Here is a 20,307-nt window from a genome sequence, read left to right on the forward strand (position 1 = left end):
AGGCCATGACTGGATTAAAGGGTTGTTTTCATTAATTTTTCACCATGTATGCTTCAGTAAGCATTTTCCTCCCCATATAATCCCAGCTCCCTAGAGCAGTGATCATCAACCCTGTCTTAGGGGCCCACTAAGTGCCCGTTCACACAGGGGCGACGCGACTTGCAGCGCGACTCACAGACGCGACCTGCACACGACTTCAGCGGCAACTTGCAAAATGACTTCTGTATAGAAGTCAATGCAAGTCGCCTGAAGTCGCCCCGAAAATACTACAGGAACCTTTTTCTAAGTCGGAGCGACTTGAGTCGCTCCTATTAGAACGGTTCCATAGTACAGAACGGAGCGCGACTTGTCAGGCGGCTAAGTCGCCTGACAAGTCGCGGTAGTGTGAACGGGCACTAACAGGCCAGATTTGCAGGATAACTGAAATAAATCACAGGTGATATAATTTGCTGCTCAGTGATTGTAGTATTCTAGTCTAGATCTCCCCAAGGTAATACATAAAACCTGGCCTGTTAGTGGGCCCTGAGGACAGGGTGGATGACAACTGCTCTAGAGCATCTCCTTGTGCTATAACCACATAGATAGAGAAGGAGATGGAAGAAGAGATGGAGGAGGGAAAGCGGGAAGAAAAAAGGGTCACATTATCTAGCTACCATCTACTACTTCCATGTGGAAGCACCTCCATCTCTCCTCTTAGATTTGCCAATCTTTTTATTTTTTTTGGATTAACTTGACTTGAAGGGGGGAGGTGGGGGGAAGTGGGCAGTCTATGGTGATAGCATTGTAAGCTTAAATTTTGCTGCTGCTTGCCCTTCCCCTCCTGTCTATAGAGAAAGACACACAGGAAGAGGCCAGTAAGGATGGAAAGGGTATTCAAAATCCGGCAACCCCCAAAAATGCAACTGGGTCACCACTTGCAGCATTCTCCCCAGCCACTAGACATGTGCAGAGTAAAATATTTCGTTTCGGAATTTCGTTTTCGTCCGAAAACTTAATTTATTTAGTTACTCCCGAAAATTCGTTTTTATTTATTTCGTTTTTCGTTCAAAAATTGCATTTGTCCGAAAATCCACATGAATTACGGTCGAATCTGTCTTTAAGGCTTATGGTGTCTGTCGAATGTATAAAGAAGATTCGACGGAGCTAGTATATAGCATACTTTAGAACCCCTGTTAAAGTCTATGGGACTCCAACATTCAAAATCTAAAGTGCTAATTTTAAAGACTAATTTGCAAGTTACTGTCCTAAAAAGTGTTTGGGGACCCGGGTCCTGCCCCAGGGAACATGTATCAATGCAAAAAAAAGTTTTAAAAAACGGCCGTTTTTTCAGGAGCAGTGATTTTAATAATGATTAAAGTGAAACAATAAAAGTGTAATATTCCTTTAAATTTCGTAGGGGGGGGGGGTGTCTATAGTATGCCTGTGAAGGGGCTCATGTTTCTGGTGCTTAGAACTGTCCCTGCACAAAGTGTCATTTATGCAGGAAAAAAAGTCCTTTAAAATCACTCGCAGCTATTATGAATTGTCGGTTCCGTAATACAGAAAACACTCATTGAAAGTCATTGATAAAAAAACTAAATAAATAAGTAAAAAAAAAAGCGTGGGGGTCCCCCAAATTCAATTACCAGGCCCTTCAGGTCTGGTATGGATATTAAGGGGAACCCTGCCTCAAATTTAAGAAAAAATTTGACGTGGGGTTCCCCCTAAATATCCATAACCAGACCCTTCAGGTCTGGTATGGATATTAAGGGGAACCCCGCGTCAAATTTAAAAAAAATTGACGTGGCGGTCCCCCTAAAAATCCATACCAGACCCTTTATCCGAGCACGCAACCTGGCAGGCCGCAGGAAAAGAGGGGGGGGGATGAGAGAGCGGCCCCCCTCCCTCCTGAACCGTACCAGGCCACATGCCCTCAACATTGGGAGGATGCTTTGGGGGTCTGTGACCCCTCAAAGCACCTTGTCCCCATGTTGATGAGGACAAGGGCCTCATCCCCACAACCGTGGCCGGTGGTTGTGGAGGTCTGCGGGCGGGGGGCTTATCAGAATCTGGAAGCCCCCTTTAACAAGGGGACCCCCAGATCCCGGCCCCCCCCGTTTGAAATGGTAAGGGGGTACAAAAGTACCCCTACCATTTCACAAAGAAAGTGTAAAAAATAGTTAAATAAGACAAACACACTTTTGAAAAATATCTTTATTAAAAATAAAAAAAATTAAAAAAAGATTCCAGCGGTGGTAATCCACTCTTGCTATCCAGCGACGGATGGTGATCTCTCCAGCGATGGCTCATCTCATCCAGCGCAGCGAATACATCCTTCTTCTGTCTCCGCGGTGGAGACACTGCAAGGATTCCGGCGGCCTGACGTTTCTTATATACGGAGGGCGGGGCCACCCGTCACCTGACCCCGCCCCCCTCTGACGCAAGGGGAAACCCGGGGTTCCCCGTGACGTATGGGTGACCCCGTCCCCTCTGATGTAACGGAAACCTGCCTGTGTTACATCAGAGGGGTTCACAACATTAGTTGCTGTATATTGGGATTTCACAAGCCAGGAAATTTACAATAATTATGGGAGAAGTTGAAATAAATATATTTTTAACAAATCAGAACCTTTGTGGTAGACTTTCTGCATCAGTGATTTTCCAGGTTTGATTTAGGGGCGCATTAGTTCCTACCTGCTGCTGTACCATCAGCACTATTGCTATTCTCTTTCCCAGCATGTTCTGTCAATTATGCCCAAGAATTAGATACAACAGACTACAGGTGGTCAGGTGCAGTTCCAGCTCTTATACAGTGTGAGAGCTGATTGTAGGAAAGGGACACCCCCCCCCCCCCTCCAGACAGCACACAGGAACAAAGGAACATACAGAGCTGCTGATACCAGAGGAACAAAGCACCAGAGAGAGACAGCACTTAGAGCTTTGAAGATAGACAGGTAAACACTACAGAAATATGTGCATTGTTCAAATTTTATGACTAAAGCCGCGTACACACGGGCGGACTGTCTGGCCAACTTAGTCCGTCAGACAATCCGACGGACAGTCCGTCCTACTTTCGAATGAACAGACTTGACCACACACGGATGCACAAACAGTCCGTCGAAAGCTTGAGCGATGACGTGTACAGCACGTACGACGGGACTAGAAATAGGAAGTCCAATACACAGCAATGCAACCTTTCGCCGTGTAAATCCTTTCTGAGCATGCGCCATACTTAGTCCGTCGAACTAGCCTACTTACGAGCGGATTTCCGCTGAAACCAAAGTATGACGGACAGTATTACGGAAATTCCGAAATACTTAGTCCACCAGACTGCACGCTGAAAAAGTCCGCTGAAGCCCACACACGAGCGGACTGTCCGCTGAAATGTGTTTCGACGGACTAAGTTGGCCAGACAGTCCGCCCGTGTGTACGCGGCTTAAGGTTTACAACCACATTGAGAAAGTGAGGAAGATAAAAATCATGCTTTACATGAAGGAAGAGGATAAGATCAGTCTTGTTTGGCAGAGCTATGGTGAGATTGGATGAAAAATAGATAGAGATGGAAGTGGAGCTGAAGGAGGTGGTGGAGGAGGAAGTTGTGTGCGTTAGCAATGCTTGTCGCCTACTACTTTCACAAGCAGCATCTCTACCTCTCATTTTACGCCTGCCTTTTGATTTTTTTTTTTTTGGCAGTCCTGATTTAAGGAAAGGTTTTTGGCTGTAAGATTGTACCCTTAACTTTGTTCTGCTGTCTACCCTTATTTTTAAATACATATAAAGAAAAATAAAAACTGGCTGCTGTGTTCCTGGAAAGAGGAAGGCTGCGATGTAAAAGCGAAGGAATTGCAGACATGCCTGGCCTCTGTTGTGTGCAGCTTGACCTCTGCATTGATACCAAATAATAAACTAAAAAATATAAATAAATGTGAAAAAAAACAAAAAATAAAAAAATGGCAACTGGGAATCTGCTATTCTGGGCCACCCAGGACAAGAAATGTTTGTTATATTATATGGGAGAGGTTGAAGTGCAAAGAGCTTTGAAAAAGTGGCATTCAGAATGTGAGACTAGTGTACTTTTTTGCAAAACTACTAGTGTAGATTTTGTGCAGCTCCAGATGGAAGTTGATGCTTTCTGTCTAATGAGATATGCCTGCACTCCCTCATTCAGCAATTAAGTATATCCTCTTCTCCCCTCCTTGGCACTCAAGTGCCAACCCAGCACCTTATTGCCATACTGTTCAAGAGGTTATAGAGATCCATAGAAGAGCTGCACATCGCTATTATCTTTCCAGCAGTCTCAGCTAGAAACAAAGTGCTCAAGCAATTTTGCCAACTCCAGCTGTAGTCAATTTCAAAGGATCAGGCAAGATTAGTGGAGGAGGAGAAAGAGGGCCAACTTTTTATCCAACAAAATATATTTTGGTATTTTGGATGAGCTGGTCAAGCCATCTGAAAAATCCTTTTTTATTGGATATCAGTCACACACAAGTAGATTGTTGTGCTACTGATGTCTGCCAAACTAGCTGCCAATGTACACTACAGAGAATGTTCCTTAAAACCATGTTGGTTTGTAAAAACAATGCACAGCTTTAAGGCATCTCTCAAACCTGATATTTGAAAAATTTGTTTCCCATGCCCTTTTTGACAATAGCTTACCACTTATCCATGAAAATGGGCAGAACGTAATATCAAGATTTGTCCCCATTAGCTTCAGTGGGCTTTACAGCAATTTTCGATTTCACAGATATTTAGCAGGATTTAATGAACCCCTTGTGAATTGAACCAGGGCAGATTTGCTCATCTCTAGTAATATATTGTATATTTGTGAAGGGTCTCATTTATCCATTTATCTGTATTTATTGTATGTCTGTGAAGGTACATGGTGTAGAAAGTTGTGGTTAGTCGCAGTCAACAGGGCTTGTTCTGTATTATGAAATATGTTTTGCAGCTTATCCAAACTACTTCTTCAGTTCTGTAATGCATATACTGCACATATACTGTATGTGAATTGCAAAGGATTAGTAATTCTGTTCAGCCCATCTTGTAAATCAAAAATTTCTACCGGTGTAGTCATGGTATAAAAACATGTAGTACCTGGTTTTATGTTATAGTTTCTTGTGTTATTTGTTTACTCATTGAGGCTCCATGCACTCTGGACTTAAAAAAACTTTGATTCTACAGGCATTTGACTTTTTTTCTCCTGCCTCTAGAAGCACTTCTATTGTGTTCTATGTGTGTTTGCACATTATGACTACTACAGGCGTTTTCTGCCGGGGACGTTCAGAGGCAGGAAAAAAACCCCTTCTCTATCGTGTTTTCTGGAGAAGTTTAAGAGCTGTAAAAACGTCAGTCTCTCCTAAACTCCTCTTATTTCTTCTGAACATCAAGTTTCAACGTTTTTTTTTTAGTAAAAAACTAAATTCTCTTAAACTCTCATAGACTCGACTAAACTTTGTACAATATGCTTTCAATTTGCGTCTTTTATGCCACGTTTTTAAGCTAAAAACATTGACGTTTTTTCTGCTCCTAGTGTGAATGGAGCCTAAAAATAGATAATTAATAAAATTAATTGTCCAGTGAGGAGGCTGGTAGCAGAGGTATGACCCAGAAAGCTGCAAAGTTGAACCAGGAAACTGTGGTATAAAATTACCCTGAACCTTATTTTTATTAATAATACAATAGGTATATATAATGAGTACAATATACATCTGAGATCATTTCATGTGAACTGAATTTTTTAAGTTCTGTAAAAAAAAAAAAAAAAAAGAAGAGAATGTGACCTAGAGATAAGTCAATAATTAAGGTTGCATTCACACTTTGGTGTGCCCATTGGCATTATCAGTGTATTGTGTATGTGTATTGTGTAAATGCACATACATGGACAACAATCAATAAAACATGTGTTACCTTGAAATGAACTGGAAAAAAGAAGATACTTTGGTTGGGCACACCTTGAGAATCCATATAGAAATAGAAAGAGCACACTTGAAGCAGCATTAGACAGGGCTTCAAAATATAAATAAATAAATCAGTGGGTTCCCTTCTCAAAACACCAGCTCAATGCTGAAGTTCATGGGATTATTCATGATCTAACAGCCCTGTGAATGTAAGGATGTGGGAGGTCTATGTACAAGCTATCTGCCTTGCTGCTAGGTTTTTGTCTCAGAACCTGTAAAGGGGGTCACTTTGGAGCCGCTAAAACTCAGGAACGGGTTTTACAGCATTTTTTTGGCCCGGTGTATATTGGGAAATACTACTGTGAGTCCTGCTCCACATGTCAAAGAATCGCTCCAACCCCCCATTTTCAAAGTCCGCTGGTACCGCTTCCAATTATTGAGGTTCCCTTTGATTGCATAGCCATGGACTTGGTGGGGCCCTTACCCAAGTCAGCTAAGGGACAACAATACATTTTAATTGTCCTTGACTATGCCACCCGGTATCCGGAAGCAGTCCCTTTAAAAAATTGCTCATGCAAGGTCATTGCACGGGAGATCTTGACAAACCAAGCTACCCCGTTCATGTCAAAAGTTATCAAGGAACTCTGTAAAGTGTTTAAGATTAAACACTTATATACTTCAGTGTATAACCCACAAACTGACAGGTTAGTGGAACAGTTCAACAAAACCTTTAAGGGAATGCTAAAAAAACAGTGGAGGAGGATGGTTGGGATTGGGATTGCTTGTTGCCACCCTTGTTGTTTACCATAAGAGAGGAACCCTAGGCCTCCACGGGATTATTTAAATTGGTTTATGGGTGACAACCCTGTGGACTACTGGACATAATGAAAGAGATGTGGGAACAAGAAGCTTCCCCGTATCAGAGTGTGGCAGTACACATCTCTCAAATGCAGGACCAAATAACAAAAGTTATGCCCAAAGTACGGGAAACATTTGCAGGCTGCCCAAAACGCCCAAAGTCATGTATACAACCTACAGAGAGTTTAAACCTGGGGATCGGGTGCTGGTGTTAGTGCCTTCCATGGAGAATATGTTTCTCGCTAAGTGGCAAGGACCCTTTGAGGTGGTTGAGAGGGTAGGGAAGGTCAACTACAAAGTTCATCAGCCTACCAAACCTAAACCCTACCAGATTTACAATGTCAACCTGATCAAACCGTGGAAAGATAGAGAGGTTTTGACAGTCAGTATGAAGGTCCCAGAAGATCCTGACGCTCAGATTAAGAAGGTAGGGATTGCAGAGGCTTTCTCCCCTTCACACAAACAGGAGTCCTGAAAGTTTTTGCAGAGGAATCAAGACACTTTTTCAAACATACCAGGCCTAACCTTGGTAACTGAACAGAATGTCATTACAGACCCTGGCGTTTGGGTAAACTTCAAACCCTACCGCATACCCGAAGCTTGCCGGAAGGTCGTCTCAGCTGAGCTTAAGAGCATGTTGGACCTTGGGATCATTAAGGAGTGTTCAAGTAGCTGGTCCAGCCCTATAGTCCTTGTACCCAAGCCAACTCGAACCTGGCGGTTCTTCAATGACTTCCGCAAGTTAAATGAAGTCTCCAAGCCAGACGTGTATCCCATGCCCCACGTAGATGAATTAATTGAGAGATTAAGACCAGTCCGTTACATTACCACCTTGGACTTGACCAAGGGATATTGGCAGATTCCACTATCCCTAGAGGCCAAGGAAAAAACTGTGTTTTTCACTACAGAGGGCTAATGGCAATACGCCGGAATGCCCTTTGGTTTGCATGGGGCCCCAGCCCCCATCCAGCAGGCCATGGATTTAGTTCTGAGACCCCATGAGGATTTCTAAGGAGCCTACCTTTATGACATCTTCATCTTTGGTCATGACTGGGCGAGCCACCTGCTAAAAGTCCAGTTGGTCTTAGATGCACTCTGGAGAGCAGAGTTCAAAGTGAACCCAGAAAAGAGCAAGACTGGGTTGGAGGAGGCCTGCTACCTGGTTTATATTGTAGGCAAGGGCATGATTAAACCCCTACTAAACAAGGTCAAGCCCATCCAAAAATGGCCCCTCACAAAGAAACAAGTGCGTTCCTTCCTCAACATTGTGGGCTACTATAGGCAATCAAATGGGCATTGGAGACACCCTGTTACCACCTGTTGGGCCAGCCGTTCAAGCTAGTGTCAGACCATGCCCCCCTTACGTGCAGGGCTGGACTTACCATTGGGCTTGACTGGGCTCAAGCCCATGGGCCCCCGCCGAGATACATAGCCGAGTGTACTGTCATGCCCAGTCCCACCCTATGATGGACATAACACAGGGACTGGGCATGACTGTGAGCAGAGCTGAGTACACTCGGCTACTCTCGGCTTTGCTCGGGACTGCGAGAGGACCCGAGAGCTGCCGAGAGGACCAGAGACCCGCCAAGATACACAGGACTCTGTATCTCGACGGCACCATCTTTAAACTTCAAGACTACAATGACAAATGACCCTGGGGCAAGGCTGCAAATGACAAGGCTACACTGACAAGGCTGCAAATGACACTGACACGGCTGCAATGACACTGGACAAGGCTGCAGATGGATGGGCAAGGCTGCAGATGGACACTGATATGGCTGCATTGATGGGCATTTAAATTTAATTTTTTTCCTTAAATTTCCCTCCTAAAAGGTTTTTTTCTTAAAATTCCCTCCTAAACTTGGGGTGCATGTTATACATCGGCGCGTGTTATATGCCTATACATACGGTAAGGTATAGAAGGTAAGGCTCAAAAGTGACTCAAAGAGGGCAGTTACTTCCCCTTTCCGATCTGCTTATTGCCAGCTGGGCTGAAAATGTTAGAGGGGAGCTGTTTGAGTAGGAGAGAAAGAGAGACACAGCAGCATGTTGTGTGAAAGGATCCTTTGCTGGATTGCGTACCTGCTGGGGTGAGCAAAACCATATCAGAGACTGTAGCTCTGGCTAGAGCCATGTACTTTACCTATATATCAGCCTGTTGGCTAAAGAGATTGAACTTTTCCTACATCTGCACCTGTGTTACAAGACAAGCCTGTCGTTTCTTCTGTTTATTTTGCTGAATAAAGCCATTTTTACTTTACTGAACTATTTGAGCCGGCTTTTTACCCCTCTGATCCCCTATAAATTATTTATATCTCTCTCTCTCTCTCTCTATTTATATACATCTATCTATCTATATATATATATATATATATATATATATATGGCCTAAGTCTAGATGAATCACCCACACTTAAATTGGCAGCTACACATTTTTTGTTTTCTTTTTCATACACATTATTTGAAGTGTATTGGGATAGGCTCTAACGCATCTAATAAATTGTTTTTGATATATAACCAAATGTAATGTACTTCGACTTCTTTCATTGTCTTTGTGTATTAGTTATACAGGCTTATCAGCGCCTCAACAGAGACAGAAAACCATTATCTCTTCTTTATTTCTACAGATATTTCCCAATTAAGACGGACACAACCATTGCCGCCACCCACATCACCACCACCCACATCACCACCACCCACATCACCACCACCCAAAGTGCCAGTCCTGTGCGCAGAAAATAACTGTTTGAATGATGGAATCTGTGTTATGGAAAATCAGCAGCCGGCATGCAGGTAAAAACGTCTTGCCTCAGTACAGGAGTGTCAAACTCAATTTCATTGTGGGCCACATTGCATCAGCATTATAATTGCCCTTAAAGGGCTAGTTGTATACGCAAGACTATATGCATTTATCCAGGGCTTTTTATCTTAGAGAATAGGTCCAGGAACTCACCACCCCCCCCCCCCTGGCCAAACCACATCAAATGGTGGGTGTGGCCAAATTGCATTGACAGTGGGAGGATCTTAAAGGGGTGATAAATACCAGGAACACATTATGTGTTGAGTGCACCTTACTACATGTTGCCCCATCTCACACTGCCCCTGCATCAGCAGCTCCCTTGTCCCTGCTGTGAGTTAAGGGCAGGCAGGGAGCTGTGAGAGCCACCAAGAGTTAAGCTGCACTTGTAAACCCAGAAGGCTTCGGGGAACAGAGGGCAGATAGGGTGACCATTTACAGCCAGGTGACTTCAAGTAATTGAAGCACCCTTTAGTGTAGAGTGTTAGGCTGTACATAGCTTTATTTTTGTAATGTAGGTAAATTTAGGCTTGGCTAGGAGCCAAGTCTGTGTTTAATCTGGGTCGGGGTGAGTGATCTAGGGAGGCTGGAGGACTCATAAGGCGAAACCTCTGGTGCCTCCTCTTGCTTGCTGGAACCTTGGAGAGGCTTCCGGAGGAATGGAATGGAGGCTGGGAGGAGCTGCCTGGAATGTTGAGGAGGGCCCTGGCCGGTCCTCAGCAAGTGGGCTGATAGGTGGTGGGCCCCTCTTGAATACTCAGTCAGGCCAGCAGGGGCAGTGCAGAGTTTGGGTGGAAGCTGGAGATAGTGTTGAGGAGGCTGTCAGTGGCCCTTGAGGGTAGCCACCCCCTAGTCTGTCCTGTCCAGAGGCACGGGAGCAAGAATGAGGACAACAGGAGCCAGCTAGCACATCTGAGATACCTTCAGGGAGAACACAGTTGTGTGGCTGGTGAGTGTGGCAGTCTGAGAGGACTGTAGGAAGTAGCCAGGAGGGCTAGTGAAAGGGGCAGCTGTAGCCAGGTGGGCTGGCAGTGCCTGAAGAGGTGGTGCTGGGATCAGTAGTTACAGGTATGTAGCAGGACACTGGACTTTTTCTCTACACACCAAAGGGGCCCGCAGTCCCTGCCTGTAAAGGGCTTTTGCTTGATCTGGCTGAGTGCCTTGCCACATTCGTCAAACAGTGTTCCGGCTGGGTCTAAGTTGTTCCTGCAAGCAAGTGATGTACTGGAGGATGAGGAGTGTATACAGAGAGTGAATATATTTGAGTGTCCCTGAAGAGACTTTGTTCCAGTCAAGTGAGCATTCCATAATAACCCTATTCCTATTCAAGTTTATTAACCCCTAATAAAAAAAATACAACTTTTCCAATTCCAAGCGAGCCTGTAGAAATTTGGTGTGCCTGGCTGTGCAGGACCCCTATTCACCAGCGGCTCCTACGGGGGCTGCCCTACATAATGCAATGGTTGTTTGATGTATAAAGGGTAATGTGAACCTGTCACATGAAATAAACTACTAACTAAGGTGACACTGCTGAATCAAGATGCTGTATCAGACACATGGGAATTACATTGTCTTATGTCTTCAACTGGCACCTATACCTTCATTGGGAGAAAAAATAATGAAGCACGGCCTTTGTGTAATTTGAATCTGAAATCCAAAGTAAGGGATTCAGAATCTGCAAATATCAAATGCAATACAAATGAACCCAGAACGTAGGATGCTACAAGCCCAAAACACAAAGATGTAAATATCACCTAAAATATAGTACATTCCTCACTTTCCTACCGGGCACTTTTACCCCCTTCCTGACCAGGCCAATTTTCAGCTTTAAGCACTGTCACACTTTAAATGACAATTGCGCAGTCATGCAACACTGTATCCAAATTACATTTTGTTTTTTGTTTTTACACACAAATAGAGCTTTCCTTTGGTGATATTTAATTACCACCGAGTTTTTTATTTTTTGCTAAATATACAAAAATAAACATTTTTCATAGTTTGTTATAAAATTTAGCAAACATGTAATCTTTCTCCCTTTACTGATGTGCGCTGATGAGGTGGCACTGATCAGACGGCACTGATAGGTGGCACTGACGGGTGGCACTGATGAGGCTACACTGATAGGCGCCACTGATGGGCACTGATAGTTGACTCTAATGGGCACCGATAGGTGGTACTGATGGGCTCTAATAGGTGGCACTGATGGGCACTGATAGGCGGCACCGATAGGTGGCACTGATTGGCAGCACTGATAGGCACTGATTGGCAGCACTGCTGACCACTAATTGAGAGCACTGGTGGGCAATATTGGGACTGCACTGATAATCAGTGCCCTGATTATCAGTGCCGATGTCCTTTTAGCACAAGCCATTTATCAGCTCTCTTTTCTCTCCTCATGCTGTCAGCATGAGAAAAGGAAAGCTGATAACCGTCTTGTGCTTACTTCTGCGATCAACTTTCATTGGACACAGCTGATCACGTGGTAAAGGGCTGCTGTGATTGGCTCCTTCCCCAGATCTGTGATCAGCTGAGTCCACAGGAGGTTCACAGACAGCAGGATTACGGGAGGACATCCATGTACGCCCTCCCGGCAAATTAAGCCTGCGCTGTAGCCGGCTTTCGGCTATAGGGCGGGAAGGTGTTAAACATATATATTTTAAAAAAAAAAGTATATAAATAGATCACCTTCCATGTCCAGTTTCAATATTTTATTATACTGTATATAACATGCAAGAAAAATGACACATAATTAAAAACCATGGTATTGACTATAAAAAATAGAATACATCTCACATAAAGCAATCATGGCATTCAAGGTAATTCCTTCTCTAGGGTGGTAATAAATATATGATTTAATGTTATAAAAAAAAGGATACAAAGGGGCACAGAAAGGCTTATTTACAGTAAGAGCTGTGGAATAGACTCCCTAAAAACTAGTTCTGGCCAGCTCAGTAGATACCTGGTTGCCTCCTGGGGGAATTTACTGGAGCAAATTGCACCATGCCCGTAGGGCTTTTTTTTTGATCTTCCTTTGGGTCAACTGTGGGTTAAAGATTCTGTATTTTGTGGGGGTTTTTTTCTGTTGGTTGAACTAGATTGACATTTTGCTTTTTTTCACCTTGACTAACTTGGCAGCTAACTAAGGTCTTCATTCTCTACCTTTGTGGCTGCAGTATAGTAGCAGCCTCCTCTCCCCCTTTAACTCTGCAAAGTGGCAGTGGGTACCAGGCCTGGAGTGCACTGACTTTCAGCACCTGGTTCTGCAGGAAGATGGAGTGAAGTTGGCAGGAAAGAGATGTGGAGCAAGTTGGCAGAGCTTCCTATCAGTGAGGACTCGGAGCCCCAGGTGAAGGAAGACTGCTGAGCTGAGGGTCTCCCTCTGGCCTCTTGGGCTATATGGGAGCTCTTAGATTAGTATTATGGCATTAGGGGTATGTGGCGCATGTATCAGAGGGCATGGTGCTGTGTGTATTGGGGTGCATAGGGCAGCATATATTATTTATGCTATTGAAAGAAATATAAATGGCTCACTTTGATGTCATATTTCATTACAGCTTTATTTGCTTAATGTTACAGTACACTAGAGAGTCTGGAGTGGCATTGACACTTTTGAATTATTTGGAAACAATTCTCCTTTAAATCCTAGTTCCACCTTAAACTATTTCACGTGCCCCTTGCAAAATATTTAGACCTTGTTTGCATTACTTTCTATACTGAATATGCATATCTGGGTATATCACAGATTAATAAATACACTTTTTACAGGTGTAAAACATCTGGAGACCGGTGGTATGTGGGAAACAGATGTGAAAAGGAGATCCGGAACAAAGGCACCGTGTGGACCATGTCTTCCTTATGTGCACTACTCTCTCTTTTTATGCTTACTCTTGTGAATGTAGTATGACATCCAATGAATGTGGGCTGTTATATTAAAATAAATAACATTTAAAGTGAAATTCCAAACACAAATGTTTGCTTGTTTGTTTTTGTTTTCTATAGAATAGAGTTACCACCTCTATCAGATTTTTACTGCTGACTGTGCCACCTTTGGAGAAATGTCCCCTCATTTCCTGTTTTGTCACTGGGACAGGAAATGGAGATACATTTGTCCAACAAAGCCACTAATAAATCATAAAAAACACTTGTTTTTTTTTGGAAAGTGCTATAGGATTGGAACCTCTGTGTCACTAGAACAGGAATCTCCAAACTACGGCCCTCCAACTGTTGCGGAACTACACATCTCATGAGGCATTGTAAAACTCTGACAATCACAAACGTGGCTAGGCATGATGGGAATTGAAGTTCCTGAACAACTGGAGGGCCATAGTTTGGAGACCCCTGCACTAGAAGATGGTGAGAGGGGAGCTCTCTTTAACAACCATACAGACAACAATAAATCACGACAGAGGTTCTTCTTCTAACCCACTTTGCCATCAAATGAAAAAAAAAAGGATTTTGGCTGAAGTCTATGCTTTAATAAATACTACATTACCATGGTTCATTATTTCAGTAAATCGGTAAATTTGATTGCATTTGTAATATACTTTGTTCATTTCACTTTTTTTTAGCCCAGCAAAATCCACAAACCTGATGCATAAGGACTGACTATTAAAATATCTTCCTGGTAGCCTGGACTAAAGGCCATCTCCATATATTTTTCTTTTGATAACAATAGTCCAGTTTTGAGAGAGTTATTAGTGTGACCTTTTTAGGCATGATCATTGGTCTATACATTTTTATATATTTTTGTAATAAAATATTTTGTTTTTAAATTTTTACATTGTACACAGTTGAAGGTAAATCTAAAGGAAATTGAAAAAGAAAACTGTATAATGTATGGACAACTTGAATCGTTAGTAGTAAACCGTAGTAAACCGCATCCAAAACACATCCGTTTTCAGGCAAGTATTCCCAAGAAAAGGATTTTCCTTGTAAGCCCTCCAGCATCATTCCGTCATCGTTGAAGGCATTTCCATCTTCACCCAGTCCTCTTTCCAGGTTCACAGGCTTCAGCTATCTGATTGGCCATGCCAGTAATGATGTCACTCCCGCACATACGGATGGGAGTCGCTATTTATGGTACAACACTGAAGGGACAGCATGGGTATGCCGTTCCTTCAGCGTGCATTTGCAGGTGACGTCTCTGGCTGCATCTAAAGTAAATATCTCCTAAAGGTGTAGGAGATATTTACTGTACCTGTAGGTAAGCCTTATTATAGGGCAGAGACTTTGGTTTGTACACAGTGGAATGTGATATTCTTTTACTTGTGGCAAAGGTTTGCTTTATTACACAGAAGGAATTTCATATATTTTGTATGGTTCACTATATGTTCATAATTATTCACTTAATCTGGTGGTAGACTGTTTAATATTAGTAGGTTAATATTAGCACAATTATTAATTTAAAACATTTTATTTTTGCGTAGCAGTTCACATATATATAATTGCAGCTATATTATTTAGTTATCTTTTTAATATTTATTTCTCACATATTGTAATATTTATTCACATCAGCGCTTTAGTATATTTTTACACATTAATTTCATCAACACACCTACAAGGGAACAAAAACACTAACAGTAAACAGTCACAAAGTCAAGCAAATTTTTACAGTACAGCAACATAAATGCAAGTACTTTTGGACCTGAACCCCACCAGGCATCTCAAACAGAATATCGCACTTGTAAAAAAGAGAACCAGAACCTTTGGAAGAGTATGTCTGATAATAAATTTGGCAGTACCTCCAGAGGCGGCTCTCTAATTATGCAAAGTAGGCGGTGGCCTAAGGCCTCGCCCTCCTAGGGTCCTCGCTCCTGCCTACTTTGCCTAAAGAGCCTCCTCTAGCTATCATCATACATCAGTCCCAGGTGCCTCCTCGTTCAGAGCAGAGGCGGCTCTCTAATTAGGCAAAGTAGGTGGTGGCCTAAGGCCTCGCCCACCTAGGGGCCTCGCTCCCGCCTACTTTGCCTAAAGAGCCGCCTTTAGCTATCATCAAACATCAGTCCCAGGTGCCTCCTTGTTCAGAGCAGAGGCGGCTCTCTAATTAGGCAAAGTAGGCGGTGGCCTAAGGCCTCGCCCTCCTAGGGGCCTCGCTCCCGCCTACTTTGCCTAAAGAGCCGCCTCTCGCTATCATCATACATCAGTCCCAGGTGCCTCCTCGTTCAGAGTACAGTCAGCCCGCCTCCTCTCTTCTCTGTAACACCCCGCCCCACTCCTGTCAAGAAAACTTCACTGGAAGTGGAACTGCAGTGCAGGTGTCCTTCCAGTCAGAACACCAGCAGACACATAGAAACCTTCAACTGGCCTGCCCCAACATCAAATCCTGTCCGTCCTTTCTTGTGCAAGGGCAGGGCACAGCTAGCATCTCAGCACAGGATCACCGAGTCTACCCTCCTTCCAGGGCGGGGCTTCCCTGATGGAAACGGAGCCAATTCAGCCTGTGTGTGCACTGTGCAGCCGATGGACTGAACTATGAGGGGACAGAGCCTTGCTATATGTGAGGTAAATGTGACTAGGGGGTGCATGTCACTATGTCACTGGGGGGGTGGTACATGTGACTGGAGGGGGGGTGGTACAGTGGTGTCAGTGTGCTCTGTCTCAGAACTGGTGTCAATGTGCTTTGCCTCAGCGATGGTGTCAGTGTGCTCTCAGCATTCGTGTCAGTGTGCTCAGCGCTGGTGTCAGTGTGCTCTCAGAGTTGGTGTCAGTGTGCTCTCAGCGTTCGTGTCAGTGTGCTCAGCGCTGGTGTCAGTGTGCTCTCAGAGTTGGTGTCAGTGTGCTCTCAGTGTTGGTGTCAGTGTGCTCTCAGCGTTGGTGTCAGTGTGCTCAGCGTTGGTGTCAGTGTGCTCTCAGCGTTGGTGTCAGTGTGCTCTCAGCGTTGGTGTCAGTGTGCTCTCAGCGTTGGTGTCAGTGTGCTCTCAGCGTTGGTGTCAGTGTGCTCTATCTCAGTACTGGTGTCAGTGTGCTCTGTCAGCCCTGGTGTCAGTGTACTCTATCTCAGCCCTGGTGTCAGTGTGCTCTGTCTCAGTGTTGGTGTCAGTGTGCTCTCAGTGCTGGTGTCAGTGTGCTCAGCGCTGGTGTCAGTGTGCTCTATCTCAGCGCTGGTGTCAGTGTGCTCTATCTCAGCGCTGGTGTCAGTGTGCTCTATCTCAGACCTGGTGTCGCTGTGCTCTCAGCGCTGGTGTCAGTGTACTCAGCGCTGGTGTCAGTGTACTCAGCGCTGGTGTCAGTGTGCTCTATCTCAGACCTGGCGTCAGGGTGCTCTGTGTCAGCCCTGGTGTCAGTGTGCTCTATCTCAGAACTGGTGTCAGTGTGCTCTGTGTCAGAACTGGTGTCAGTGTGCTCTGTGTCAGAACTGGTGTCAGTGTACTCTGTGTCAGCCCTGGTGTCAGCGTGCTCTGCCTCAGCGATGGTGTCAGTGTGCTCTGCCTCAGCCCTGGTGTCCGTGTGCTCTGCCTCAGAGCTGGTGTCAGTGTGCTCTCAGAGTTGGTGTCAGTGTGCTCTCAGAGTTGGTGTCAGTGTGCTTAGCACTGGTGTCAGTGTGCTCAGCGCTGGTGTCAGTGTGCTCAGCGCTGGTGTCAGTGTGCTCTCAGCATTGGTGTCAGTGTGTTCAGTGCTGGTGTCAGTGTGCTCTATCTCAGTACTGGTGTCAGTGTGCTCTGTCAGCCCTGGTGTCAGTGTGCTCTGCCTCAGCCCTGGTGTCAGTGTGCTCTGCCTCAGCGTTGGTGTCAGTGTGCTCTCAGCGTTGGTGTCAGTGTGCTCTCAGCGTTGGTGTCAGTGTGCTCTCAGCGCTGGTGTTGGTGTCAGTGTGCTCAGCGCTGGTGTCAGTGTGCTCTATCTCAGTGCTGGTGTCAGTGTGCTCAGCGCTGGTGTCAGTGTGCTCTATCTCAGTGCTGGTGTCAGTGTGCTCAGCGCTGGTGTCAGTGTGCTCTGTCTCAGTACTGGTGTCAGTGTGCTCTCAGCGCTGGTGTCAGTGTGCTCTCAGCGCTGGTGTCAGTGTGCTCTATCTCAGCGCTGATGTCAGTGTGCTCTCAGCGCTGATGTCAGTGTGCTCTCAGCGCTGATGTCAGTGTGCTCTCAGCGCTGGTGTCAGTGTGCTCAGCACTGGTGTCAGTGTGCTCTATCTCAGCGCTGGTGTCAGTGTGCTCTCAGCACTGGTGTGATTGAGCACATTGACACCAGTACTCTTAATATATGCAATTCATTTTTTTTTCTTGAATTATTTTTTCCCCCCATTATAGATGTGAATGGGGCCTCATGTCTAGGTTATGCCTAAGGCCTCACAAAGCCTAGAGCCACCTCTGGTAGGTTGGCAACACTGATCCCAAAGCCCGGCAACTGCGGCTGGATGCCACCATCTTGAATGTGAAGTCAGCAGCCCCAGTAGACGTAGAGCTGTCATTCAGTTGATTCTCTACACTACAGTATTCTCTGCATTCCTCTTTCGGCTGCCATATAGTACTAGGGATACAGTATTTTCTTTTAAAGAATAACCTTTACTGGACAGTGCTGACCAATCAGAATCCACCTAGCCCATACTGTGAGTGCTGGAGGAGAAGAGTGAAAGACAGGATTTCAAATCCCTGGACCGGTAAAGCATTATCCCGATGCCCGACAGCGGGTAATCGTGGAACCCTGGTACAACGGGACTCAGGGCTGGTGCAAGGATTTTTGACACCCTAGGCGAAACCTCATTTTGCCGCCCCCCCGGCTCCACTCCTGACTCTACCCCCTTTCCCCTGCTCATGCATACCCCACCTTTTTTAATGAAGCGCCCATCAATGCAGCCTCATCAACGTCCATCAATGCAGCCTCACCAACGTCCATCAATGCAGCCTACCAACGTTCATCAATGCAGCCTACCAATGCTCTTCAATGCAGCCTACCAGTGCCCATCAATGAATGTTTACTTGCTTCCATTCATTCGGGAGTCAGGCTGCACCTCTGACACTATGTGCAAAGGTGGCTGCCTGCTAATGCTGAGACTTAGTTGCTTGCTGCAGAGAGAGTAGGAACACCAATGGCCCGGCGCCCCCAGGCAGAAGTGTGCCCTAGGCGGCTGCCTAGTTTGCCTAGTGGTAGCACCGGCCCTGACGGGACTGGGGAGGGGGCCCAGTGTACAGTAAGTTCACCTTACAGATTTTCTGTAAAGGTGAACAAACCCTCTAAAGGAGAGTATTGCAGCAAAAGTGGTTTATATTTAAAGTGATATTAAAGGCTTGCTTTTTTTTTTTTTTTTAAATAACAAACGTGCTATACTTACCTGCTCTGTGTAGTTATTTGGCACGGAGCAGCTCGGATCCTTCTCTTCTTGGGTCCCATGTCGGTGCTCTTGGCCCCTCCCTTCTGCCAAGAGCCCCCAGAGCGAGCAGCTTGCAGTAGGGGGACCCGGGGCACAGCTCAGCGTGGCCATTCACACAGAGAGTTGCTGCTAATGGTGGGTGTGGTCAGGTTGTGCTTACAGTGGGAGGAGCTTACAGTGGTATGGTTAGACCCTTTATGACCAAGGTCAAAACAAAAATAATAGATATAAAAAGTTTCACTGCCACAAACAGAGAGCAGGCAGGCTCTTTATTGCAGAAGAGACATGCAATGCACATGTGCAGCTCAGCTTACACCTCTGGCCTGGTCTCTGTGTGCTGGAATGACTGATTCCTGTGCATGCGCAGGAGTGATGTCATACTACGCTGACCCATGAAGAAGACTGAAGACCGCCACACAGCTGAAGATGCTGGCACCATTGAGGGGCGTTGTCACTGAAGCAAAGGTAAGTTTAGTTCTGTAAAGTCCTTATAAAGTCTGGAAATCTTTTACCTTAATGCATTCCCTGCATTAAGCTAAAAAGTGTCCCAGTGTTTGTATCGCCCAATCACCCCGTTCTATACTTATCTATGTCCTCTCTCAATCCAGCGCTGTGCCCGTCTGCAGTGGCGCTCTCCTCTCCCTCTCTCTGCTCACAGAGGCAGCAGAAGGAACCATTGACTCCTGCCAATCGAATCCTGTGAGCAGAGGGCAGGCAGCGGGGCTGAGCCACGCTGTGTGGGCCAAAAGACACGCACAGCCTGGCTCAGGATCAATCCTGCAGGTGTGCCCCCATTGGAAGTGGTCTGCTATTGGTTGGTACACAAAGAAGGGGAGGAGCCAAGAGCTCCAGCAGGTGACCCCAGAAGAGGAGCACAGAGTAGGTAAGTGTAATATGTTTATTTTATTAATGTTGGCTCCCGCTCCTGTCACTCATATCCTGTGAGCCAATGAGAAGTGAGAGAAGACAGAAGTCTGACCTCTGTGTCTGATTGGACGCGCAGAACTGTGGCTGGTGAGTGAGCCTGCTCTGGGTGCCCCCATGGCAAGCTCTTTGCTCTGAAGGCACTCTGAGGGCACTTGGCAGGTGGGAGGGGCCAGAGGCACCAGTGGGGGACCTGAGAGGATGAGGGCTGCTCAAGTATGACGTGTTTGTTTGTTTCTTTTTAAACCCTGCCTTTATTATCATTTTAATGCATTTTCTGCATCAAGGTAAAAAACTTTCTGCATTTAGCTTTCCCTCCAGCCCCCCCCCCCCCTAATTCTTACCTGAACCCGATCTCGATCCAGCAATGTGCACGAGAACAGAGGCTCTCTCGGATCTCTGCCTCCTCATTGGCTCAGTCACAGCCAGTAAGGAGAGAGCAGGGGACAGTGGCGTCACTAGGGTTGGAGTCACCTGGTGCTGAAAACATTGGTGTCACCCTCCCTCCACCAATTATTGTCCCCCCTCAGTACAGACCCCCCCACTAAGTA

The 20,307-nt window shown here is 45.4% G+C and overlaps 1 protein-coding gene across 1 annotated transcript in view; it reads left to right on the forward strand.

The window, feature by feature from the left end:
• Nucleotides 1-13,500, forward strand: part of LOC143997160 (meprin A subunit beta-like) — a 42,805-nt gene extending 29,305 nt beyond the window's left edge. Inside the window, exons 3-4 of the mRNA XM_077492619.1 lie at nt 9,362-9,527; nt 13,297-13,500. Coding sequence (XP_077348745.1) covers nt 9,362-9,527; nt 13,297-13,435 — 305 coding nt within the window. The 3' untranslated portion in view covers nt 13,436-13,500. The remainder of the gene's footprint in view (nt 1-9,361; nt 9,528-13,296) is intronic.
• Nucleotides 13,501-20,307: the final 6,807 nt, after the last annotated feature.

The sequence above is a fragment of the Lithobates pipiens genome, unplaced genomic scaffold (assembly GCF_037356315.1).
Source record: "Lithobates pipiens isolate NorthernLeopardFrog02 unplaced genomic scaffold, aLitPip1_a1.2 Scaffold_19, whole genome shotgun sequence".
Taxonomy (NCBI): Eukaryota; Metazoa; Chordata; class Amphibia; order Anura; family Ranidae; genus Lithobates; species Lithobates pipiens.